General features: G+C 42.3%; 1 protein-coding gene across 1 annotated transcript in view; it reads right to left on the reverse strand.

The window, feature by feature from the left end:
* LRRK2 (leucine rich repeat kinase 2) overlaps positions 1-27,964 on the reverse strand; it is a 202,666-nt gene that overhangs the window by 21,027 nt on the left and 153,675 nt on the right. Inside the window, 8 exon segments of the mRNA XM_068276292.1 lie at positions 8,305-8,405; positions 11,998-12,168; positions 14,903-15,063; positions 15,888-16,078; positions 16,993-17,093; positions 17,203-17,349; positions 21,495-21,686; positions 22,291-22,437. Coding sequence (XP_068132393.1) covers positions 8,305-8,405; positions 11,998-12,168; positions 14,903-15,063; positions 15,888-16,078; positions 16,993-17,093; positions 17,203-17,349; positions 21,495-21,686; positions 22,291-22,437 — 1,211 coding nt within the window.

The raw sequence follows: 27,964 nt of genomic DNA on the forward strand, positions 1-27,964 counted from the left end.
ATGATGGGATTTCCTATGTTGTTATTCACGTTGACTAGCAACTGGGAGAGGTGCTCAGGACACAGGACAGTTGGAACTGTGTCTCATGCTCCCTGTCACCTCCTTTCAACCAAAAAGATGGCTGCCATCATGAAATCAATTATTTGCCTGTTTTTTTTAAAACAGGTAATATAATCTCTTACCCACACTATATATTTTAATTAACATAACTAATGTAACTTAATGACAGTATGTTTGTTTAGGCTGGAGTTCCTCTTTAAACTTAATGTGAACGAGTTCAAAATAATGTAAACTAAACAAAAATATGCATGTGTAATCTGTCTCCAAAGAAATGAAGTAAAGGTTTTATCAGTTTGGAACAGGGCTGTTATTAACCAAAAGCCTTCCAGGCCATTGCCTGGAGTACCGGTGGTCCTATGGGGCGCAACATCCACTGAATAATCTCCACTCCTAAATGGAACCCTGCCCCTGAGCGAAGCCCCACCCCCACAGGTATTCAATCACCTGCTTCTGCTATCCTAAAGAGCAGCTGCATCGCCAGCCCCTGGACAGCAGACATCACAAGGTCCGTATAGTGCATGCAGCCTCCACTGTGTTCCTCTGCCCCCCTGTGCCTTCCTCTATCTCCCTGTGCCACGTTCTGTCATTTTGTGCAACCTCTGTGCCTCTATCTGTCCCCTTGTGTGCCTCCTTCAGCCCCCCTGTGCCACTTCTTCTCCCCTGTGTCCCTCTATGCCTTCCTCTGTCCCACTTTGCGCCTGCCTCTGCCCCCCCCCCCTTTGTGCCTCCTTCAGTCTCCCTGTGCTGCATTCTGTCCCCCTTTGTGACTTCTTCTGTCTTCCTGTGCCTCTTTCTGTACCCATGTGCCACCTCTGCTGCTCTGTGCATCCCTCTGTGCAACTGTGCCTCCCTGTGTCCCCCTCTGCAAACCTCTGTGCCTACAGCGTAAAATGCAGAGTATAGCACAGCAGAAGCTGTGCTCTCATCTCCCCAATGTAGTCTAGCGCTGTGCAATCATCATGTCAGTCTTCTGCTCCCTCTAGTGACAGCATTTCACTTTCTTCATGTGGTGTGTAGTCACGCTACATGCGGTAAGAAAAGCCAGGCAATCCCGCGGAGAGGTGAGAGCACAGCTTCTGCTGCACTATACTCTGAAGAGGGTGTGCAACAAAATGCGACAGGATCGGCGCATTGTTTGCTCGCTGTATTATGCATCCACCTTATATGGCACATGGCTTAAATTCTGGTGTGTGTGTTTTGACACAGGACTACTTGTTCTTGCCTGGGGTGCCATAAAGGCTAGAAATGGCCCTGGATTGGAACACCATTTTTTTAGTCCCAGGTTAACAAAAAAGATAGGGACTGTAGGTTCCTTCTTAACCTAAATTCGTTCTTAAGTCGGATCACTGTGCCATTTCTGTTCCATGTGTCTTCACTGTTCCTCTCTGTGTCATCTCTGTTATATGAATTTTATATGAAGTTTTCCGTAGACTTTTATTGGACCCATGCACAATTGTAGGTTGGTAGAAGTAATTACATTGCATTTACTTTGCTCAGAACCAATGTCACATGAAGGCATTGTCTATTTTCAAAAACAATCAATACTGAATTTTGTACAAGGCAAGACAGATTATCCTAAAAAAAAAATAAATCCCTAACTTACAACTTTCAAAAGTAAAGTAAACATTAGAGAAGTGTAAAATGGATACTGTTAAGTTCCTTGTAGACTTCCTGATAACACGCTTCTCATGCCAAAACCAACAACTACTACATTCAGCAAACAAGACTTCTCAAACAAAAATAGTAATTAAAATGAAACCAGGATATATCCATTTAGGGCTCTTTCACACTACACACATTTTGTGAATGCATGGTTGTCAAATAGAATGTTTTTAAAATCGCAAATACATGTGATTTGCCATTGTTTATCCTACACTACCCACTGCATTTGCAGTGCACCACACTTGTATAGATTTTGCAGAAAAAAAATAAAGGGTATGATTTTTTTTTTTTAAAGAAATTCAACCTAATTAGTTGATGGAAAGGTAGGCCGAGCCTTTTTCAGCTCACAATAATTCACAGTGAAGCTTTAAAGTGTACCAGAGATGGTACACTGGCCACTATTTATATTTACCTGGGGCTTACTCCAGCCTCATGAGCACCGGGGCTTCCCTCGCTCCCGGTAATCCGGTCAGTTGCCACCAATCGTGGCCTTCTGCGCATGCGCGGCTCAGTACGAGCCGCACATGTGCAGAAGGCCACGACTGCCCGGATTACTGGGAGTTATAGTGGCAGAACGTGGGACCCTAGGACAGCGAAGGAGGCCCCGATGCTCATGGGGCTGGGGGAAGCCCCAGATTAAATAAGGGCTAGGAAACCACTCCTGGTTTCCTCTAAGTGCTGATAACACAGATCATCAAATTACAGATAGAAATCATGCCATGATCACAACATTAAACAGACATGTAAAAAGCTGGGACAAGGTCATACATACATGAGCGCTGCCATGACACATACATACATCACAGCATGTAGGTTGGAATATTATATATCCCTTTGAAGGGCACCTTAAGTGTACTCAAAGTTAGTGTCAGGGATACTATCTCTGCATAATATTTGTTGCCCCCGTAGGAAAAGGCTCCTCTGTGTTTTTCTGAAGGCTGTGTTACCTTTTCACCAACCCAGCCTCCGGCTCAGTAGCCAGCCCCTATCTCTGTAGCCAGGGCATAATTGCGCAAGATTCCGCTTTGAGGAGAGAGGTAATCTTGCACGACTAAGTCGCCTCCACAGAGCTGGGGGCTGGCTACAGTGCTGGAGGTTGGGTTGCGGAAGAGGTAACACAGCCTTCAGAAAAGCACCGAGGCGCCTTTTCTGAATGGGGGTGAGGATTTCTCCTTAAATGGCATAGAGTGGCCAAGCGGGTAAGTAAATGCAATAGATTATAGCATATAGAGCACAGGTGTCGAACTCCAGGCCTGGAGGGCCAGATCCATGCCAGTGTTTAGGATGGACTGAGAAAGAGAGGAATGTGTTCTACCTGATGGACCACATCTTTTCCTGATTCAGATCAATCAATTAATTTGAGCTATGTCAAAAATGTGTGAGGACCTCGGCCCTCGAAGGACCAATTTGACATCCCTGATATAGACAGTTTCCCTGACACTAACTTTGAGTATACTGAAGGTGGGGTTAAACTTTAAAACCTGTCTTGTCTACTCTAAACTGATATTCCAATTTTACATAGACATTAGTAGGATGAATGAGCCAGCAGCATCTTGCATCACAGATTTATTTCTTTTAGTAAAAGATGCCATCACTTCCTCTATCCTGAACTACCAAATCAGATGCGGATACTTCCCAAGAATGGCCTAAGCTCAGCACAGATTTTTTTTTTCTTTTTTGTATTTAAAGCAAAGTTGCAGCTTTCCAACAAAAAATCCTTGCGGCACCAGTTCATATACCCTCTAAAACCATCCAACTGCCTGCTCTAGCCTCCTGTCCCTTTCCTACCTCGTTCCCTAACAGTCTGAAGCCATACATCCTGACAGATTATGAGTCCTACCCGGTAACGTAACTTAATAGGGAGAGAGCAAGCAGATGTTTGGAAATCGAAAGAGGAGAGCAGCAAATTTTACAGAAAAAAAAATGTATGATTTTTTTTTTTTAAGCCAAGGAGAAATAAGAACATCAGTAGTACAGATTTGGGGGGTGGCTTGATGTCTGTTTCTAAATCTGTAGATCCGGGGAGTTTGTGTGTGTGCATGCTCATCGTATCTCTGTGTCTGTGTTTCTTGTGTATGTAGGTCTTTGTATATGTTACGGCCAGAACCCGTAGTGTGGCCACTTCTAGTTCTGGCCGGCCACTTCGGGTTCTGGCCGGCCAATGTGCGAAGTGGCCGCAGCGCAGCGGCCAATGTTAGAAATGGAATGTTACGCCGTCTCGCTGCGGCCAAATTGATGACAACTTGCATAATTTAATGAAATATAGCCGGCGACAATGTAATAGATGAAGCCACCGGCTTTCGCACTGCCTCTCTCCTCCCCCGCCTCTCTCCTCTCCCCGCCTCCCATACAATAAGTAGCAGCTGGCGGGGACATGCAGCCGGAGAGTCGTTCGTCGCGGCAGGGGCAGCAGAGCGGGGAGGCTGCAGACATTGCTTCTGCCAGCACCCGCTCTGCAGGAACGGCAGGATTCCCCTGCCGCGACGAACGACTCTCGGGACACACGTGTCCCCGCAGGCTGCTACTTATTGTATTTATTGGAGGGGGGAGAGGAGGCGGCAGTGCGAAAGCCGGCGGCTTCATCTATTACATTGCCGCCGGCTATATTTCATTAAATTAAGCAACTTGTCATCAATTTGGCCGCAGCGAGACGGCGTAACATTCCATTTCTAACATTGGCCGCTGCGCTGCGGCCACTTCGCACATTGGCCGGCCAGAGCCCGAAGTGGCCGGCCAGAACTAGAAGTGGCCACACTTCGGGTTCTGGCCGTAACATATATATAAAACGAACCAGAGACGAAGCACCCTCGTGTATTTTACCATATATATCAGTGGAAACATTAGAGAAAACACCTGCCCTGATCTGTTTCATTCTTCACTGCTCAGCCTGCTTGTTATCAGCCCTGATAAAATCCCCGACTGAGCATTCAGTCTGGCTTTGCTCAGGAATCATTATAGCCGAGTCTGTCTTCTCTGATGTCTTTTCAAGCCCAAGCCTGCCCCCTTCTGGCTCTGCTATGACTCAGCTATAATGATTCCTGAGCAAAGCCAGACTGAATGCTCAGTCTGGGATTTTATCAGGGCTGATAACAGGCAAGCTGAGCAGTGAAGAATGAAACAGAGAGCAGGGTAGGTGTTTTCTCTAATGTTCCCACTGATATATATGGTATGGTATATATGTTCTCATGCTTTCTGGCCACCTGTAAATGCCTAAATCCAACCCCATTCCCCTTTTGTCAAACTCCTAGGTTACCATTGTGTGTAAGACGCCTCCTTGCACTTAACGTGGTGGACTCTTCCCCTCTCTACTTAAAATACATACCGTAAGTTACTTTATCCGAGTGTTCCACATTGAGTGTTGAATGATTGGTTGCATAAAAAAACTGTCGTTTCAGGACAGTCAGTGATGCTAGTAGGTACATTTTTCCAGCAATAACCATCAATAAAGAGAATGTCATTTTGCAGAGCATTAACATATTAGGCAATTAAAGAACCCCCACCCTGCATACCTAAATATTTTCTGGACAATGCACATCCATTAACTCCCCATATGTGGTTTTTTTCATATATTCACTATATAATACTCAGGTGTATAGTCTGATTTTTTTAACATTGTAAAAACCCTTTTACAGAAGCTAAAGTAGAAAGTAATGGTCTGAGATTCAACAAAGTATTGTGCCAGATCAACCGCTGATTAACCACTTTACCCCCGCCCGTACGAATTTCTCCGTCCCTTTTTCCATCCTTTAACCCCCAGGGACGGAGAAATCCGTACTTTCCGCGCTCCCGCTCGCTCTAGCGCGCATTCCCACGGGTAAACACGCCGCCGGCCGCTCGTCCAGAGATCAATGAACGGGAAAATCCACTCCCGTTCGTTGATCTAAGCCCCGCAATGAACCGCTGCTTTTCCGCTAAGCAGCGCGATCATTGTGAAAAAAAAAAAACTTACCCAGCCTCCTACTACTTCCTCCAAGCGTCCAGAAGGACGCTTGGAGGTCGCATTAAACAAAAAGTTACTGGTGCCATCTTGTGGCCAAATAGTAAAACTACACCCTAAACATTTTTCACATACAAATGAATTAGTTATACACAAAAAATTAACTCATTACCTCCCACACTCCCCATTTTTTTTTTTGTAATAAAAAAAATTAAAAAATTTACAATAAAAAAAAATACATAAATAGTCACCTTAGGGACTGAACTTTTTAAATATTTATGTCAGGAGGGTACAACACTGTTACTTTATAAACTATGGGCTTGTAATTAGGGATGGACGCAAAACTGAAAAAAATGCACCTTTATTTCCAAATAAAATATTGGCGCCAAACATTGTGATAGGGACATAATTTAAACTGTTTTATAACCGGGACAAAAGGGCAAATACATTTCATGGGTTTTAATTACAGTAGCATGCATTATTTTAAAACTATAATGGCCAAAAACTGAAAAATATTTTTTTCCCACATTTTTCCTATTTTCCCACTAAAACACATTTAGAATAAAATAATTCTTGGCATAATGTCCCACCTAAAGAAAGCCTAATTGGTGGCGGAAAAAACAAGATATAGTTCATTTCATTGTGATAAGTAATGATAAAGTTATAGACAAATGAATGGAAGGAGCACTGAAAGGTGAAAATTGCTCTTGTGGTCAGGGGGTAAAACCCCTCAGTGGTGAAGTGGTTAAGGCCCTAAACATGCCAACTGAAATGCAGCAAATGTTTAGTATTTCTTAAATCAATCTAAACAGTTCTATGCATATTCATGTTTTAAAACCCATGCTCCTATATATAGTATTATAATATAATACAAAGGGCCAGTCACATTTTATGCAACATGCATGCAATTTGTTAAAGCGGATCCGAGATGAAAAGGTAGCTATAACAAATAACTTGTCTATATATCTTATCTAAAGTTTAGATAGTTTACACAGCAAACCTAGCTGCAAACAGCTTTAAAAGTTTATGATTATTTATTGCTGTAATACAATGAGGGCAGCCATGTTCTCTTTAGCACATTGTCACAGGCCTGAGATGCTATCAGCTTCCTTGTGTGTAAATTCAGTTTCCTCTCCTTCTCCCTCCTCCCCTCTGCCTCTGAAATCAATGGCTAGTAATCTCCTCCTCCTCCTGCCAAGACTGAGCTCCCATAAGCCCCTGCTACCTGGGACTGAGTGCCAAGGCTCTCTGAAAAGCTGTGGGCAAGACTTGTTTAGTTTATAGGGAATTAGAGTATTAAAACAAAACAAAAAAAGTATTTGGCTTAAAGAATGCCATATAAAGGTTGTGCAACTGTAGCCATTTGCTGCATCCACAGAGAGAAAACAACAGCTGTACTGTCTTTCTTAGTGCTAAATTCTAGCAATAGGTATATAATTGAACTGCAACAGGACAAATTCATTTTATTAGTCTTTGCTCTATTCTGATATGACCCAGGCGAGGGTATTCCCACTCGATAGCAGATATTTTCAATTAATCCAGTCCAGGTTTGCTGTATATCTTACATTGTCATCTATTTTCCATCTTTAGCAAATCATTCTCTCGATGTTCTAACTGTAGAGAGTCATGATGTGAAACATCCATAGTGCTTCTGGATTCAGACACCATGCGCTTATTATTAGATTTTAGATCACACTGAAAATAGACCTAAGCTTTCAGAACATATTCAAACTTATTACTGTAGATTTGAAAACCGAAAATAAATTATGTGTTACAGCAGAACGTAGCTTAAAAAGAGTCCAAAAAGGTTCAAAGAGGCTTGTAAGAGATGACAGATTTGTAAAGAGTGTAAACAATAGTTTCCAGGGATTTCCAAGGTTTCCAGAAAGTGTCTTAGCCAGGTTATGATTTATGTTTTCGTTTTGATCAGTTTTTATTTGGTATATGAGATAATGGATGGACTTCCACTTCTCAAACTCTACCTCCAAAAGATATGTGAGAGCTGTCGATATACTTTGAAATGTAGGGATTAGATTTTGAGCTCATCTGAGGAACAGTTAAGTGACAAGACTATATACACTGTACGGCCCTGCGAAAGATGTCAGCGCTATATAAATACTAAATAATAATAGATGTTTTATAACTGTTGGGTAGATTACTTATTACGGGGATGTATAGGTTTATATGTAGCACTCTAGTTAAAGTACTTGTTAAGAGGGATCTACTGATATCTTGCTATGTCTGTTTCATGTTCTTCCTCAATGAAACTTTGAAACTAAAAGAAGGTTCCTGACACTGACAGATCATGACATCACAAAGAGGGCCAGTCACAGTTTGAGGAGGTAGCAGCCAACAATTCTCCATATTCCTGTAAAACATATTTTTAAGAAATCAATTTAACTATCAATCTCCAGTCTTCAGTTATACTGTAATTGAGAAACAACAGCCTCAGTGTCATCTTCAATAAAGCCTGTGGAAGTGACTGCTTATCTGCATTTACGTGGCAAATCTTTCCACAATTTTAATTTTAATGCTAAAGAAACACAGAATAAAAGAACATCATCAAGTATCAGAAAATACGGACACAAATTTGATTAATGGAACAGGTTCTTTTATACCTCAAGAAAAAAAAAAGAAAAATTGACCTTAGCAGACGTAGGACGCTCTTGGGGGTTTTCTTTAAGGCATTTCTTAATCAGAACCTCAACTTCTGGCCATGGAGCACAATTGTACTCTTTTACAGGATCTAGAAAAGCATTACAGAAAAAAAAAACATCTCAGTTAAGCGTCCACATACGTAACTTAATGAGTTAATGGTTAGGGTAGAAAACTTTAATTTAAACTACAGTTAAACACACAGCATAAACAAACACAGGACACATTCATTTAGGTGTTAATATAAAGTTATTAAAAATGTAATTAAATCTTTGTGACCGCTGTGCCAGGCTTATTGTGGATATTGAAAAACAAGGTAGCAACATCCTAATAGGTCAGAAATAATTATTAACGTTGCTAGCCTACGAAATTTTGAGAACTGTTAAAAGGGAAACTCCAAGCCATTTTTTTTCAACAGTTTTGGATAGACTAGAGAAAGGTGAAATTAATGTCAGGATGTTACCGATGTCAGTGCCCATGCTGATGAAATTTCTCACTACTCGATCTTCACAACACCCATAAAATGGACAGAAAGCAAGTGAAATAATTAAATGACAAAGAAAACAACTCTTTCTAACTGCAGGATAAAAAAAAGGTGTCTTATATTGCGGTCTGCAGGGTTGACATAATGAAGTGCAAAGGATTTTTGTCTGTTCTCATCACACATGCAATTTGGTGTACTGAAATCAAAATCAAAACTCCTTACAGGCAGAAAGGATGATTTAAATGGTACCTATATCCCCTAAATAAACAGTGAAGCTGCATCTGAACAATTGTACTGTCTTTTCTTACTGCTTCCCACCACCCTAACGGAGATGCACTTGCGTGAAGATGTCACGTACAACCTGGTGTGCTTTGTGCACAGCCTCAGCATTAATCAAAGGTGAGAAGCAGCAGGTTGGAAAGAGTCAGGTGAAGCAGGGGACTAGAAATCAACACTCTGGATCCAACAAGAAAAGCCATAGAGGACAGTAATTCAATTAGGCAAGCACACATCTTTCTCCCTAGGGCCTTTATTTAAGTCACTTTTTCTCCTGTTTTTATTCCCAAAGCTGTATTTTCACTCCTTATCAATAAAATGCCTTTTAAAGGGAACCTTAACTGAAAGGGATATAGGTGTTTTCTTTTAAACAATACCAGTTGATTGGCAGTCCTGCTGATTTCTTTGGCTGCAGTAGTTGCTGAATCACACACCTGAAACAAGCATGCAACTGATCTGCATGCTTGTTGAAAGAGACACAGGATCAGCAGGAAAGTCTGTAAACTAGTATTATTTTAAAAGGATAAATCCATATCCTTCTCAATTTAGCTTCCCTTTAAGCCACTAGCAAGAAAAAAATACTTGGAATTATGCTGACAGTCTTTTTCACCTACTTTTTTTCCAATTGCAGATAGTTCAAAAGTTATTTTAAACAGAAGATGGAAAGATAAATTATCTGCTAGGTGGAAAAGCAGCATGGTGGCATAGTTGAGAGCACTTGCCTTGCAGCGCTTGGTAGCTGGTTGCAATCCCGGCACTATCTGCAAGGAGTTTGTATGTTCTCGCCATGTTTGCGTTACTTTCCTCCAGTTACTACGGTTTCCTCCCACATCCCCAAAAACATACAGATAAGTGAACTGCTTAACCCCTAAAATTGACCGTAGACTGCAATGAATATATGACTATGGTAGGGATTAGATTGTGCGTTAGTGACAGGACTACATACTCTGTAAAAGCGATGCGGATGTTGTTGGCGATATATAAATACTAAATATAACAATAAAAGTATTGAATATCTGCTTAGGTTTCTTATCCTTTACCTATAACAAGCCTGTTTGCCAAAAAGGTCAACTGCGCAGAATGAGTACAGGTACTCTAAATAAAATTATGAAAATTCCTTCCATTTGTCCTAAGTAAGTCACGTCTGAGGACACTACAAATTCTCCTCACTTCCTGTCTTTTAGAACAGGAAATAATTGAAATTCTCTTGGATCCGGACAGAATTAAATTTCATACTGGTATTTCTAAATCCCTACCTCCAGAAAAATATGGTAGCTAGAATTACCATATTTTTCAGAATATAAGATGCGCTTATTCTTCACCAAAAGTGAGAGGGAAAGGGGGAGTAAATGCATTGCTGCTATACACTTAGGGTCCTCCAAGGGCAACGTCCTTCACACATCATGACCCCAGCCACCACGCTTCTCTTCCCCCAGGCTCCGTTTGCAGCCGTAGCATTTTACTACTGTACATGCTTTATCCTTCCTAGTTACTGTTGCCCTGTTACTGTGTGACCTGATGTGCGGTCCACGTGTGCCATCATGTCACACAGTAACAGGGCAACAGTAACTAGAAAGGATGCTGTAAGTAGGAAAGATGGCACGTGTATAGCGGCAGGATGTGCAGGGTTGCAGACGGAGCCCAAGGGAAAAAGAATCCTGGCAGCTGGGGTCCTGATGCTTAAAAGATAACACCCTCGGAGGAAAGGAGCGTACAGCAGCAAGATGACCGGAGACAGAGGAGTAGAGGAGCCTGGCAGCAGGATCAAGTGAAATCTTCTCTAGGGAAGGGGGATTAGAAGTAAGTGAAGTGTAGTTGGTGGGAGAAGCATCAGTTAGTGTATTGTAGCTGGGCAATGTAGCCTAGATTGAGACAGTTTGGTGGAAAAAGGACCATAAGTCACCCCTGCGCCATAGACGCACAAGGTTTTTTTTTTTTCCCCCTGACATTTCCACTTCTAAACCAAAGTGTGTGTCTTTTAGTCTACAGTCTCATAGTCCAAAACATATGGGACTTCAACTAGTAATGGGGTCCTTTAAATTAGTGCATGTGCCTTCGGTGTGGAGAAACGAGGGTCAAAACACTGTTTCTGGGCATGATCAGCAACTTCAGAGCTGAGGAATAAACAAAAAAACAAAAACAAAAAAAACCCAAAAAGCAATGAATGGATGCCAACTGTCAGGTCAGATTCTTAAAGTAAACCTAAACTGGAAATTAAAAGACAAAATAAACATACACAAGTCATACTTACCTCCCATGTAGTCTACTCCTCAATCTCTTTCTCCTCTCCTGCGTCCTGTTTGTCCACTGTGAGCAATGGAATTCTCCGTCCTCCATTTTGAAAATGTCCATTACCCCATAACAGCTTCCTGGTCAGCACACGGTTAAACTGTAACATCGCCCACGGGGGAAGCCCTCCAGGAAATCCCGTTCTTTGAACGGGATTTCCTGATCGCCTATCGCCGGAGGCGATCGGAGGGGCTGGGGGGATGCCGCTGAGCAGCCTAGGGCTCGCTACATGATTTAAAAAAAAAAAAAAACGGCAGCGCTGCCCCCTGGCGGTTTTTAATATACCGCCAGGGAGGTTAAAAACTTGAGGCAACAGAGCACAGTGGCTGCAAGGTGGGATATTCCTCCTTCATTGGACAATGCAGTACTATATTTTCTAGAAGAAATATTGATGAAACCAGTATTGAGCAACTAAAGTATGAAAGTATTAGGAATCCTGTTCCACATACGCCCATGCCAAACCTACTGGCGCAAAATTCAAATGTCCCTGGAAAAAGTTATTAGATCAGGCAAATCAGGTTTTCTTTGACCTCAAAATTCCCCAAATCTCAAACTGATCAAATAATTATGGGATGTGCTGGAAAGATAGCCTTGTGGAGTGAGTGAGTGTGAGTGGTCTGCGTCTCTCTCTTACCAGGCAATTTTCCATTGATTGCTAGCTCATCAAATTCATTTGGGAACTTCAGTCCTTCAACCATCCTGGCTCCACCTGTCAAGATGTCATAAAGTAACAGTCCAAAAGAATAGACATCAGCCTGCTGGTTGTAAATAACATTTCCTCTGGCAACTTCAGGTGCTCGAAATCCTACAATGAAGACATAACAGCAATACGATCTTTATATATTACAATTTATATGTCAACACGTCTCAGCAGTTTTAGTCTATATAGTGTCCTTTACATTTCAGATATGGTAAACATGCATATTTTCTAAAGTGTACAACCATAACCGCTTCTAGGCCTTACTGATTGAAATCTACGTCCTGTTTGTGGGCGCTTTTTCCTGTCAGGGGTAGATTTTAATCATCCCCACCGTGAGGTCATGTCGTTCTAATCGTTTGTACTATTAGCATCACTGCACCTGCTCGCTTTACTGTCACATTGAATATGAATATGCATGAGGGGCTGCTCCTCACTAATTGACATGGGTGGTTCTCCCCCATTATGCTATTTATTTTGACTTTGCACTGTGGTGAAATGGTATGTCTGCACTTTTCTGACCCTCCGTTGCCCCAAAACAACTGTCAAACTTGTGTTGACCAATGCATTTAACAACACTACATTTAAACTAAGGTGTGCTAACCTACTTTCAGACTTTCTTGTATCAACAATAGGGACATTTACTAATCTAATACTACAATTTTGCATATGCAGGTAGTCCCTGTATTCCAACATGCATCTCAGAGAGCACCCCTGCATCAGTAGCTGTGCAAATCTCACCTCTCACCGGAGTCCAATGCTGTGCGGCCTTCTTGGTCCACTCCCTTCTTGCTCTAGTACTTTTTCTGTTTGTCACGTGACTTACAGAAGAACAGTACTAGAGGGAGCAGGAGGCAGTGTGGATAGGTGCAAACTACTGGACTCCGGCTGGAAGGTGATATCAGCATTGCAGGCACAGGGGAACACAAAGGATGCACAGGGGGACCCAAATAATGCACAAGGGGACACAAAGCTGGCACAAAGGGGGACACAAAGCCAGGGCTGTGGAGTCAGAGTTGGAGTCGGGAGTAATTTTGGGTACCCGGAGTAGCAGTTGGAGTGAGTGATTTCATAAACTGAGAAGTCGGAGTCGGGAGTTTGAGTCGGACGAGTTTGTACAAAATCCACAGCCCTGGTAAGTATTAGACTAAGGAGTAGGAGTCTGAGCCATTTTGGGCACCCGGAGTCGGAGGTTTCATAAACTGAGGAGTCAGAGTTGGAAGATTTTTGTACCTACTCCACAGCCCTGCACAAAGTTGGCACAGGGGGAAACAAGAAGGCACAATGGGGACACAAGAAGGCACAACGGGGGACACAAGAAGGCACAAAGGAAGGCACAAGGAGGCACACAGAAACAGCAACTGGAGGCACGGAGGGGAGGGGCACAGAGGAGGCACAGGGGTCAGGAACTGCACAATGTTCCGACGTAAAAAAGACGATTCAGCTTAAGAACAAACCTACAGTCCCTATCTCATTCGTTAACCGGGGGGGGGGGGGGGGGGTACTTGTATAGTGAAACCTTGGTTTGTGAGCATATTTCGTTACAGAATCAGGCTTTGTAATCAAAATCATATCAAAGCAAATTTACCCATAAGAATCAATGGAACCACAGTTGATTTTTTTACACAATCCAAAAACAGTTATGGTAATATAGCATAAAATGTAAAAAAAAAAAAATATACTTCATTGTAACTAAAAGAATAATTGCCATCTGTGGCTCACCTCAACTTTTTTTGTGTGTGAAAAGAACAAAACAGGAGGAGCGTTCCATAGTGTGATACCTTTTAATCAATGAAAGCTGCGCAAATGTACAATTGCACTTACTAGATATATATAAAAAAGACAGGCATTCAATCAGGCTTATAGCCTAAAAAGAAAAGACTCATCCCCTCAAAGGCGAAAAACCGGGAGCTGCAGTGGCCCTCAAACCCTCAAACATATGAGGGTTTAATCCCGCCCCTAGCTCTTTCAACTCCCCTTAACCACAGGAAGTGGTTTCCATCTTCCTGGTATAAATATGACCACAGTGTGCATGCAGGTTCATTAAGTGACGAAGGCGTGGATACGCCGAAACGCGTCTTGACGAGACCTGCACACAAGACACCCCAGGGAGCGACCTGACGTCCAGCCACCATCTGGACCCACGCTGCCGCTGGCCACTGCAGCTCCAGGTTTTTCGCCTTTGAGGGGATGAGTCTTTTCTTTTTAGGCTATACGCCTGATTGAATGCCTGTCTTTTTTATATATCTAGTAAGTGCAATTGTACATTTGCGCAGCTTTCATTGATTAAAAGGTATCACACTATGGAGCGCTCCTCCTGTTTTGTTCTTTTTATCTCTTAGTAGTTCGCTCACAGCCGAGCGCAAAAGGAGCTGCTGGTTCAGATCGACCCATTGTCTGCAGTAGCGCAAGATTTCACATCTTTTTCCTTTTTTTTTTTTTTTTTTTTTGTGTGTGTGTGTGGCTTTAACAAGGAACTTATCCACTGACTGTTGCTTTTGCCTACTTTTGAGGATTTCATGAAAATGTGACATTATACAGTCCCTACACTCAGATTAAGTACAATTAAGTACAATCCTGCAGAACCAAATGGAGAACTATCGGTTCAGTTGTGATGACATGACACATGTATACTTTTTTTTTTTGCTTGTATATCACGATGTTGCTTGTATATCAAATCAAAATCACAAAAATGTTTGCTTGCATTGCAAAGCACTCTTAAACAATGTTACTCTCAATCCAAGGGTTTTACTGTACAGCATACTGTATTGGGTGGAATAATCTATTTACACAGGAGAAATTTAAGTAAGACATTAGAGTTGTGTAACTTGTGATTAATTACCTGGAGTTCCTTCTGAAGTTTTAATTCCCATTCTGCAACAGTACTGAGCAATACCATAATCAGCAATCTTTGCAATAACAGCTGAGTTTGGATACAAAGTAAACAGTAAAACATTGTGAGGCTTCAAATCCCGATAGATGATCATCGACGAATGAAGATATCTTTTTGAAAAACAAACAAAAAATGTAATTCACCATCTTTGAATAGTAAAATATAAAGGAAACAATGTGTTAACTGTCATCAAAACAGATTTTAAAGTATTCTACATACAACCCAATTATCTGGGACTGGGGTCATACAACTGTGCACAGTAGGTGGTGTGGCCTGGTGTTCTGTGAATTGGACCTTGAAAATGTTTGTGTCAAAATTATTACTTAGTAAACGTGCTGCTCCTGCGCAGGACGCTCCCAGTGATGTGAGTGGAAGCGTGTGGCTAGGGCTGCGCAGGCGCAGTGACCAGCGCCATTAAAGTTGCAAAATCCGAAAATGAGCCACAACTCACTTTTTCCCCCCTTACTGTACTCCTTTAAAATTGAACTATACATCTGATCAGACGATTATTGAAGAGGGATCTATCTGTTGGCCAGGTCGACTAGTGCATGGACATCTTTACTGAGGGTCCTAGCCCATGCTGGGTATGATATCATACCAGAAAAACTGTTTCTTCTGAAGAGCTTCAGTATTATTTATCCGTGCATTATCTAATGTATGACTACTGTATATTTTGTATTAAAAAATTTAGTTATCAACTCCAAAAAGTATGGTATTTCCTAATGAACACAGTAGTAGGTAATTACAATACTAACATGGAATGGGAAAGAAAAAAGAACCTACTAGGATAGGAAAACCTAAGCTATAAAATACATCTGCAGCAGGTACACATGCAATACATATAAAACACAGATTGCTGGGATACTCTAATCACAGTGATCATCTCAGCTTCACACAGCAAAAGGCACAATTATTTTTAGATAATAAATTTCACCTCAGCCCATCAGCAACATGGAGAGCTATTCTGTGCTGCAGAGTTCTGGTCAAGCAAATCCTTTCTTCTTGAAGTAGACGATCAAGAGAGCCTTTTGAAGCCAGTTCCATTACCAACATCCTAGGCCGAATACCAGCAGCCAGCAAACATACTAAGCTTGGATGATGGAGTTGACTAAGTACCGTCAGTTCCTTTATGAACATAAAAAAAAATATAATTTTTTTTACAACAACTAATATTTGTATCCCTAACTGAGCAATTTGTAAAAGGTGAAAAGATAGCAACCAGATAGAAACAAAATTACTGATTTTAATTCATTGTTATAGGCAGTATAAGTTTCTTTTCATTTTCTTTTCTATAAAGCCATATCATATAAACCAGGAAAAAAGAAGATGCAAGCAATCATGGGGAAGTTTTCATAATAATCAGTCAAACTAATTCAATTTCTTCACTGAAACATTAACTGATTGAAGTGCAGAAACTATGGAAAGATGCACATCATTTTAAAGCTCTCTTTCTCCTCTTTCCAATTATATATAAACCGCCACCCTACGCCTTTTAGTTTTCGCTATTTTCGCGATTGAAATTGCCGAAGCCGCAATTTCGATCTCGAAAATAGAGAAATAGAGAAAATGATATCCATCTTTCCATAGTTACATTGTATTACACAGGGCGACTTTTTCTGCTGAATGGAGCTGCTGACTTTGAGAAAAAGTCGCCCTGTGTAATACAATGTAACTATGGAAAGATGGATATCATTTTAAAGCTCTCTTTCTCCTCTTTCTGGCGACACTTGAACCGCAGCCCTACACCTTTTAGTTTTCTCTATTTTCGCGATCGAAATTGCTGCTGCGGCGATTTCAATCGCGAAAATAGTGAAAACTAAAAGGCGTAGGGTGGCGGGTTATTTATCATTGGAAAGAGGAGAAAGAGAGCTTTAAAATGATATGCATCTTTCCATAGTTTCTGCACTGCTCGGTGTCCCTTTAATGAAGAAGGCGTGCTGTGGAAGCTACAGTAGTGTAGTATTTATGTATGTTAGTCAGAATATACCCATCTGTCTATTTTGTGAACAAAGTGTTGAATACAAAAGTGTAAGCATTACCTGTCTCAAAAGTCTTGGGGAAGTATGCTTGTTGAAAATTTTCACAGCTACATCTTCACCTCTATACAAAGCTCTATAAACAGAGCCAAAACCACCATCACCTGCAAAACATTATATTTCCATAAGTAAACTAAACCAAAAAATTAATAAAGACAGTATAGCCAAAGCATTCAATGTTTTAGACCAATTTAAAAAAAGGTAAAATCATACCTAGCAAAAACTCAGGAGACTGATCAAATTCCAATTCTTCATTGTTCAACATGATGTTTCTGGGTAGGTCAGCCAAAACAAGGTCTGGTGCAATCTGAGAGATAGGTATTGTTGACCTTGGGTCATCTGGTTTCACTAGTAAGTCCCCTTTAAAAAAAGAAGATGCAGAATAAGGGTCTGAACAATGTTTTCATATGTCTACTGACAGCTTCACTTTAATGCTCAGCAGAAGCAAATGAAGATTCTGGAATGCTCAAAAAGGAAAATGTATACTAAAGCCCTTGTATAAATAAACTGCAAAAGGGAATATAGTTTTGGGCACCACATTATAGAAAGAACTTTAGAGTTTTAGAACAAGTACAAAAAGGATAACTAAAGTAAAGGGAATGGAAGGTCTCACAACTAGAGTTTGCCAAACTTAGCTTATTGAGTCAGGAAAAGAGGCGATTTAGATGCAGTGTATGCAATATATATATATATGAATATATTTAAGCGCTGCATAAAACACATCAATTTTCAACCTAGATTGGTATGTAACCTTAGACAGGGCTAAAACTTCCCAGTTCAGAAAATGCATGCGCAAGTCCAATGAAAAATGTTCATATTTTTCTGCTGTGGCTAATGTAAGAATAGAGAAAATGTGCAAGATAGCACACTCTTTCAAACCATTGGAAGTTTTAATCGTGCGTGCAAAAATTTGCATTAGAGGTGATTTACATGGATTGTCAGTTCTAATGTGATTTCACCTTGCAGAAAAAAAAAAGCATGAGAACTTGCCAATTGTAGCAAACCAGGTTCTGGAGCACCCAAATAGCTATACAATAGAAAGATGTACGTGCTAGAATAACGCTCTTGTACCTTATAGGGATAAGGAACCACCATAAAAGTACAGGATCAAGACCGCAATTATGAAAAGCTCTTTTACTTTATTAAAATATTCAAAGGTGTAAAAGCAGTGACAGAGTGCTGTTTCAAGGGCATCCCCTTTGTTAAGTTGCTAAAAAGCGATAAAATAATTACACACGATACACAGGTATTTAACCACTTCAGCCTTCAGTGTTGTTCCACCTTATGCATCCGAGCCACTTTCACCTCTCATTCAATCGCCAATAACTTTATCACTACTTATTACAATGAATTCATCCATATCTTGTTTTTTTTCCACCACTAATTAGACTTTTATTGGGTCGTATATTTTGCTAAGAAATATTTTTTTTCTAAATGCATTTTAACGGGAATATTAAGAAAAAAAATGGAAAAAAATCTCTGTTTTCAACCATTATAGCTTTAAAATAATACATGCTACCATAATTAAAACCCACGTATTTTATTTACCCATTTGTCCTGGTTATTACACCATTTAAATTATGTCCCTATAACAATGTATGGCATCAATATTTTATTTGGAAATAAAGGTGCATTTCTTTCAATTTGCGTCCATCACTATTTACAAGCTTATAATTTAAAAAAAAGTATAGTAATATACTCTCTTGACATGCATATTAAAAAAGTTCAGACCCAAAGGCTGCTTTCACAGTAAGACGTTACAGGCGCATGTTGGTGCAGCCTGTAACGCAGCCTAACTCACAGTAATGAAAAATCAATGGGCTGTTCACAGTGCCCACGTTGCGTTACATTGTAACGCTGCATGTTATTTAAAAGTGCAGCATGCTGTGCGTTCTAGACTGTTTGCACATGCTCAGTATTGTTTTTTTTTTTTTCATTTTGAGGAGGAGAGGAGGAGGGGAGAGTCCGCTATTGTTAGCCACATGGCTAATTAATATTCACTGCACTGCCGAGTAGTGATGGGAAGATCGGCTCGATTCATTGAAAAGAGCCGGACTTCCTATCTCTACTGTGAATATTGTCTCTGTTCCAGATCAGCGCTTCACCATAGGCAATATGCAACAATCACCGCCACCAGGAACACCCTAAAGGATCCTCACTCACCAAATAGGGTGGGCCAGTAGTTATAGTGGCCTTATCACGCCTCTGGGGTATTTTCCAGGCTCCCCGCACGTTATGGTAAACGAATGCTATTCAGGTATCAACTCTTGTCTCTTCTTGAATGTACACCTCAATGCAAACAAACGCTATCATTGCGCAGGCATCTTATAAAATCAGAAAATTTATTTCTGTACGGGGTGGAGCCCGTTCCTAAACTCCACAGGCTTACCATCTACCTGTACCATGTGAGTGGAATCTTTTAATAAATTTTCTGATTTTATAAGATGCCTGCGCAATGATAGGTGTAAGACTGCTATTTAACAAGTATATATGCTGTGAAGTCATTAATCATATTGATTGTATTAAATACATCCTTAAGCCTTATTGGATTTGGTAGATATCTTTTCGTCGGAGCGCTGTATAATTTAGTGTTTAATATTCCTATCTCTACTGTTCAGAATCGATTCATTGAAAAGAGCCGGACTTCCCATCACTAGGTTCAGTCCTGCTGCTTTGAATCGATTCTGAACAGTAGAGATAGGAAGTCCGGCTCTTTTCAATGAATCGATTCATTGAAAAGAGCCAGACTTCCCATCACTTCTTCTGTGTTTTCTTCCTGGAGCGGCCGCTGATTGGCTGGCGGGACCACGTGATGCGGAGTGTTCCGATCACGTGGTCCCCGCAAGGTATGAGACAAAAAAGGCGCACCAACAGCCGCACAACGCGGCTCACTCTGGCGTCCACCTCCAACACCACCAGGCGTTGCGTTAGGGGCACGTTATGCGACCCTAACTTCCCCTAAAACGCAACGTTCTGGTGGGAAAAATGCCTTCGGTAACTATTTATGTTGTTTTTTTATTGTAATTTTTTTTTATTAAAAATTGTATTTGGTTTTTTTGGGAGTGGGGAGGTAAACAGGTAATTTTAAATGTAATAGATAGTGTATATTTTTTTTTAAAATGTATGTAGATGTAGTTTTACTATTTGGCCAGAGTCATTTTTGTGTTTTTCATCGCTTAATGAAGTGAAACTTAAAAAAATCACGGCTTTTCAGAGAAGCCATCGGTTTTTCATAGGGAGAACTGTGTTCCCATTCATTGATCTCCAGGCTAATGGAAGTAGGCAGGAGCACGCACAATTGCGCGGCCGGCTAACCAGTATGCCACCATGCTGTCCATCAAGTACCAGACAATACAGGCTAAAAACATTCTACCAGGGAGGAACCAAGAATAGATCTGATGGGGAACCACCGCTATATATGTAAAATACAAGCATACATACAAAATATGTATGCTTACTATGGCAGCAGGCCGGAGGAGGATGCTGTTCCGAAAAAAGACGAGCACAGCCCTCCCATACACACAGCTTGGAGGGAAAGCAGCCAATCGCAAGGGTTCCACCCACATCACTGGTAAGACCACACGTAACTTGCCAAGTGTGACTCCTGTCTTAAAGAGACACTGAAGCGGAAAAAAAAATGATGATATTATGATTTGTATGTGTAGTACAGCTAAGAAAAAAAACATTAAGATCAGATACATCAGTCTAATTGTTTCCAGTGCAGGAAGAGTTGAGAAACTCCAGTTGTTATCTCTATGCAAAAAAGCTATTAAGCTCTCCGACCAACTTGGTCGTCGAGAGGGCTGTTATCTGACTTTTATTATCTCAACTGTAATTAAACTGTTTACTTTTCCTCTAGCAGAGGAGAGTTTATTACTTCACCGACTGCTCTGAAAGACTCATTTTGAATGCTGAGTGTTGTGTAATCTGGACATATTATAGAGTGATGCAATGTTAGAAAAAACACTATATACCTGAAAAGAAAAATATGAGAATATTTTCTTTGCTGCTAATCTTCTAGTAATTATTCATAGTACACAACCAATTCATTATATCATATATTTTTTTTCGCTTCAGTGTCTCTTTAATGCAGTGTTCCCGCAACTAAATGAGAGACTGCGGGAGGACGGCGAGGGACTCACCAGTGCTCGTGGGGCTGAAGGAAGCCCTGGGTTAGTATCGTTTCTTTAGATTGCGTCAGCTCTGGTTTACTTTAAGGCCCACCAACAGTGCATGTTTTGTGAAAATCCACAGAGGCAGTTAGTTACTCCACCTGAATGTTAGTGGTTTCCTGCAAAACATGCACTTCTCGTGGGCATTGAGGACAAGGTTGCCAAATTCTGCCTTGATGTAGAAAAGTGAAAAAATGGTCCTAAAAATTGCTTCACTCGAAGTGTATGTGTCTAAATATAAATGTGTGAAATTTCAAACAATCATTCCTAACAAAAAGTAAGCATATGACTAAACTAAAAATAAAATAGAATGCAAACAACTTAATAGCCTACCTTCTTCTGCTTTTGCTTGCAGATCAGACAATAGTATTTTCCTATGCTCTTGACCATCATCAAAGCTGTACAACACCCACTTTTTCAGCAGTGTTTCACTTTCCCCTGAAATGTCAGTTTCCAGCAAGCCTGGAAACCATTCCTCCATGAGGGAGTCGATGTGATCCACAACGTGCCCAAGAAGAATGCAACCTAAACAGATATAGGTAGTCATAACAAAGCAATATATACTGATCCCTCACATGGGCCATCAGACAGTGTTTTCCAAGACAATTAAAGGTTTAAAGTGTACCAGAGATGAATAGTAAAAAAATTCATACATACCTGGGGCTTCCCCAGCCCCCTCCGGCTTGATTGCTTCCTCAGCCCCATCCACCTCGATCTTCCGCAAGGGGTCCCAATATCTTCGGCGAGTCAGCGCATGCGTAGTGCAGCTGTGCGCACTCCCCTGTCTCGCTCCCGTGGCCAGGAGAGTTCTGTGCAGGTGCAGAAAGGTCCCGGCTGCAGGGCAGGCCGCGCATGCGCAGTAAGCCCCGACTGGCCAAGATACCAGGAGCCCTTACGGAGGATACAGAAGGAGGAGGATGGCACAGAGGGAGCGATCAGGCCGGAGGGGGCTGGAGGAAGCCCCAGGTATGTAGGATTTTGTTTTCCTATTCATCTCAGGTTCCCTTTAACAACTAGTATCCTGGGGTAGTGGAGGGCACAAGTGAAAAAAAAACAAGCCTGGAACTTGAAAAAGAAGAAATATAGTTTTGTTCTGTGAATCAAGTAGTATATATTACAAACTGAATACCTTTCCTGCCAGATGGAACAGTGATTTTCAGAAAGCTGTTTGGGTTGTTATGAAGGCTTGCAGACTCCACCAAGCAGTAGGCTTCTGGGGACCAATTCAGGTAGATGCCCTGTCTCCAATACATCCTGTTAGGGCGTTGTGCTCGCTCTTTTGTTAAAAGGATTGAAACACAAAAATGTAGTAGTACTTTTGTTACTCAGAAATATCAAATAAAAATTGACAACCACATTTTAATAAGTATAAAACCAGAAACTCAAACAAAATTAATGTAATTTTCAAATTTTGCTTTGCTAGAATGAGACTTAATGTACTGAAAACAATATGGTCTGTTGTACTTTGTGGGTCACCGATAACCTATATGGTGCACATGCATGCAGCAGAAAATTACAAGCGTGATTCGACATTTAACACTAATAATAAAACCAAGTTTCCTCGTAATTGGGACAGCATAATAGATATTCCACTACCTTAACAGTGATCTGGCTGCAATAACACGCTAGAACACATGCTAGAGCAGGGATGTCGAATTCAGATACAAAGGGGGCTGAAATTGAACACTGGGACCAAGTCGCGGTCCAAACTCAATGGGCTCAATTCTGGTAGCGTTTAGTAAATAATTACCTCATGGAATTGGGTTTACCTCATGAGGGAAATCAACTTTTGAATTCTGGTAGTTTAAGTAAAGTTTTACCTCATGTAATTTCATGAGGTAATTCATGTGGTAATTTTCTACTAAAAATGTGTGGTATTTAGTAGTGAAATACCTCACACTTGAATTCTGAAGTGAAATAAGGTGCGTGTTTGCATGCCTTTTACCTCACATAATTAGACCTACCTCTACCACATGATAAATGCAGTGTTGTCACATAACATGTAGACTTTTCAGCTTGTTCTTTGTTCCAACCCTGCCCCCCCACCCCCTCCCGACCCCCAGCCTCTAAAAGTGCTCCGAAAACCCCCCACAAATAAGTAGCGGTGTTATTCACAGAGATTAGGTCCGACCATTTACATTTTAGATAAAATAATCAAGTAGTTACATGCCTCATGATAATTCATCAGGTAGTCAAATGGCAGCAGATTTTCCGACAAAATGCAATCAAATTGGCGGCAGATATCCCCACAAAATGCAATTAGATTGGTGGCAGATAACCCTACAAAATGCAGTCAGATTGGTGGCAGATATCCCCACAAAATGCAATTAGATGGGCGGCAGATATCCCCACAAAGGCAATTAGATTGGCGGCAGATTTCCCAACAAAATACAATCAGATTGGCGGCAGATATGCCCAGAACATGCAATCAGATTGGCGGCAGATATCCCCACAAAATGCAATTCGATTGGCGGCAGATATCCCCACAAAGGCAATTAGATTGGCAGATTTCCCCACAAATGCGATGAGATGGCAGCAGATTTTCCCACATCCCTTATCTTAGGCAGTATTGCTAAGCCGATTCAGGATAGATATCATGCTGAAATCTCTCATAGTCGATTTGCCCACACATTTGTAGATATATGGGCACTTTAACAATCCAGCACGCTGTAACCCCTGGTGTATTTTTGTGTCCCCCCCTCTCCCCCCTCATGCCTGTACTATCCCCCTCTAATCTGTTAAGACCCGTGTGTGCAGCGCTGTATGCTAAGTGCCCCCCCCCCCCCCCCCGCATGCCTCTGATCCCTCCCCCGCAACGTCTGCGATATGCCCCTCTAATTTACTGGCCTCCGAGATCCCTCTGAAATGCTCTGACCCCCGTGCTTTGCCCGCAGTGTCATCAGTAGCTGCACCGAAGAGGAAGTGTATGGGGAACCCGGGTGTCTGCAGCCCGCGCAGCGCATTGGATCGGGTAAGCCGCTGCGGGCAAAGCACGGGGGTCAGAGCATTGCAGAAGGCAGGGGCGGACTAACAACTCATGGGGCCCCCGGGCAATAGAAGATTATGGGGACCCCATACCAGTGTTTCCCACCTTTCACGTTATATTTTTACAGACTAAGATATAATAATTTACTGACAACAGTAAATATGTTATATTGTGATATTTTATACTGATAAAAACCCTTACGCCAAAAATTAGGTGTGGTCACGCAACAGAATGTGGATGTGGTCATGGGTGGGTCAAAATATACATGACCTTAGCAGTGGTGTAAAAAGTCTGCCGGTGAAGTTTGAACTCTGCCACAGTGTATCCCACAAAATACTGTAATCTGACAGCATTTCACCAAAAATCCATGCAATTTGGCAGAGGTTCCTCCAAAATACAGATAATATGGTAGTCGTTCCCCCAAAATAGACGTTATCTGGCAGCAGCGATTCCCCGAAATACACATAATTTGGCAGCGGATCACCAAAAAAACATGTAGCAGCAGTGGTTCCCCCAAAATACACAGAATCTGGAAGCAGCAGTTCCCCCATTATACACAATCTGGCAGCGGTTCCCCAAAAATACACATAATCTGGCAGCTGTTTCCCAAAATACACTTAATCTGGCAGCAGCAGTTCCCCAAAAATAGTTAATCTGGCAGCAGTTCCCCCAAAATAGGTGCCCCCAGTAAAGGTAACCAGGTCAAAAGGTATTCCCAGTGGAAGTAACCAGGTCTATAGGTTTTCCCAGTGCAGGTATCCAGGTCTATAGGTGTCCCCAGTATAAGTAGCCTAGTCTACAGGTGTCCCCAGAATAGATAACCAGGTCTATAGATGTCCCCAGTTAAGATAGCCAGGTCTATAGTCGTCCCCAGTATAGGTAGCCAGGTCTACAGGTGTCTCCAGAATAGGTAGCCAGGCCTATAGGTGTCCCCAGTACAGATAGCCAGGTCTATAGGTGTCCCCAATATAGATAGCCAGGTCTATAGGTGTCCCCAATATAGATAGCCAGGTCTATAGGTGTCCCCAGTATATGTAGCCAGGTGTATAGGTGTTCCCAGTATAGCCAGGTCTATAGGTGTCCCCAGTATATACAGCCAGGCGTATAGGTGTCCCCAGTATAGCCAGGTCTATAGGTGCCCCCAGTATAGCCAGGTCTATTGGATAGTGTAATGGTTAAGGGTTCTGCCTCGGACACAGGAGACCTGGGTTCGAATCTCGGCTCTGCCTGTTAAGTAAGCCAGCACCTATTCAGTACGAGACCTTGTGCAAGTCTCCCTAACACTGCTACTGCCTATAGAGCGCGTCCTAGTGGCTGCAGCTCTGGCGCTTTGAGTCTGCCAGGAGAAAAGCGCGATATAAATGTTCTGTGTTGTTGTTGTTATAGGTGCCCCCAGTATATGTAGCTAGGTTCATAAGTGCCCCCAGTATATGTAGTCAGGTGTATAGGCGTCCCCAGTATATGCAGCCAGGTGTATAGGTATCCCCAGTATATACAGCCAGGTGTATAGGTCTCCCCAGTATATACAGCCAGGTGTATAGGTCTCCCCAGTATATACAGCCAGGTGTATAGGTCTCCCCAGTATAGCCAGGTCTATAGGTACCCTCAGTATATGTAGCTAGGTCTATAAGTGCCCCCAGTATATGCAGCCAGGTGTATAGGTCTCCCCAGTATATGCAGCCAGGTGTATAGGTCTCCCCAGTATAGCCAGGTCTATAGATGCCCTCAGTATATGTAGCTAGGTCTATAAGTGCCCCCAGTATATGCAGTTAGGTGTATAGGTCTCCCCAGTATATGCAGCCAGGTGTATAGGTCTCCCCAGTATAGCCAGGTCTATAGATGCCCTCAGTATATGTAGCTAGGTCTATAAGTGCCCCCAGTATATGCAGCCAGGCTTGTAGGTGTCTCCAGGAGGGGAGACAGCCAGCGAAGGAGGGCGATGGGCATAGCAGCGGAGAAGGGAGGAAGTTTCCCCCCCCCCTTCCGTCACCTTGGGGCCCCCCTTCCTGGCTCTTCCCTCCGGAATCTGTAAAGTGTCGCACAGCGGGCAGTGGGCGGAGACTTACCGCTGTCAGCCACCGGAGGGAGCGCTGATCCGTGTGTCACTTTTCTGGGCTTGAGAAGCCCAGACTAGTGGCACACAGATCAGCGCTCCCTACGGTGGCTGACAGCTAAGTCTCCGCCCGCTGTCAGCCGCTGCCCGCTGTGCGACACTTTACAGATTCTGGAGGGGAGAGCCAGGAAGGTGGGCCCCAAGGTAAGGGGAAACTTCCCCACCTTCTCCGCTGCTATGCCCATCTCCCTCCTTCACTGGCTGTCTCCCCTCCTGCTCAGGGTTCTCTGGCGGGCAGCAGTCTGCACACATGGGGTCTAAACAGATTAGAGGAGATAGTGCAGGCATGTGGAGGTCGGGAAAATACCTCACTGATTTGCGCATTGTTTTCCCCCTGTGTTGGAAATCTACCGAACGCCATCCGCAGTCGGGAAAATGCATCAGAATTCAACTAAGAAAAAAAAAATAATGAGTGAGGTATTTTCCGGACTAATGCTTTCTTCACCTCGCACAGCTACCAGAATTGAGCCCTATGTCTAGTGGCTACATTACTCCTTTATAAAGTTCCCTGGTGCCTAATGGCCCACCCCTATACACTTCCCTGGTGTCTATTGGTCCTCCCAAACCTATACCGTTCCCTGGTGCAGGGCAAGTACATTGTTCACCTCTTTATGCCTCCTGTTCTAAGCTGCTCTGCCGTTGTCCCTCACCCACCCCATAGTTACATCTGTGCAGCAAGCATGGGTTATTATTATTTATGGGCAATAATAATTGTGCATGTGTACGTACCTTAAGCAGAATGGTTATGTTGTATAATTTCATTTAGGTTTGCATTCTCATTATTTACAACAGGCTCTTGACTGATTCATTGTGCTTTTGATTAGCTTTTTCAGTGTTTGCCAGGTAGCAACTAAAATCTGTTCTCAGAGGGTATGATTACCATACTGCCAACGAAAACAGGTGCAGGCATACACCATGATCTTCAGGAGTATGTGAGCATGCCAATTATGTTTGCAACAGGCTCATGAAAATAGAACCTTCCATGCAAATAAAGCAAGCAGTGAACACAGGCCCCCACAGACATCTATTATATCTATCCTTACACTCAAGTCATGCTGCCACAGGAATGCAGTTACATTATTCACTATCTAGTGGATTATAATCCCGACAGCAATACTTACATTTACACAGTGAAAAGACAAACCAAGTATGCTAATTAACAGTACACTCACTAAAATCTGAGCTATGATTAATTTGAAAAGCACTTAGGAGCCTACAGGTACATGGCGAACATATATAAATTTGCCTGTTTAAACATTTGCCCATATAAAAATCAGCTATAAAGTAGTTAAAGGGAAGGTTCAGGGACAATAAAAAAAAAAAAAAAAATCCAAATCCACTTACCTGGGGCTTCCTCCAGCCCCTAGAACTACTGAGCCTGCGCAGTACAGCCCGGAGGACGTCCGATGACGTCAGCGCGCCGGCGTGGAACGCACAATGGAGCGCAGAAGAGGCCCGACCTGGCCACCGGCCTGGCCAGGCCGGCCACCGGGAGCCTACGGAGCGGCGCCAAGGGCACCTCCTGCCTGCCACGGGCTGGAGGAAGCCCCAGGTAAGTGCATTTGGTTTTTTTTTTTTTTTTTTAATTGTCCCTGAACCTTCCCTTTAAAGGGACTCCGAGCAGTGCAGAAACTATGGAAAGATGCATATCATTTTAAAGCTCTATTTCTCCTCTTTCGAATGATATATAAACTGCCGCCCTAC

Source organism: Hyperolius riggenbachi, chromosome 3, assembly GCF_040937935.1.
Source record: "Hyperolius riggenbachi isolate aHypRig1 chromosome 3, aHypRig1.pri, whole genome shotgun sequence".
Classification (NCBI taxonomy): domain Eukaryota; kingdom Metazoa; phylum Chordata; class Amphibia; order Anura; family Hyperoliidae; genus Hyperolius; species Hyperolius riggenbachi.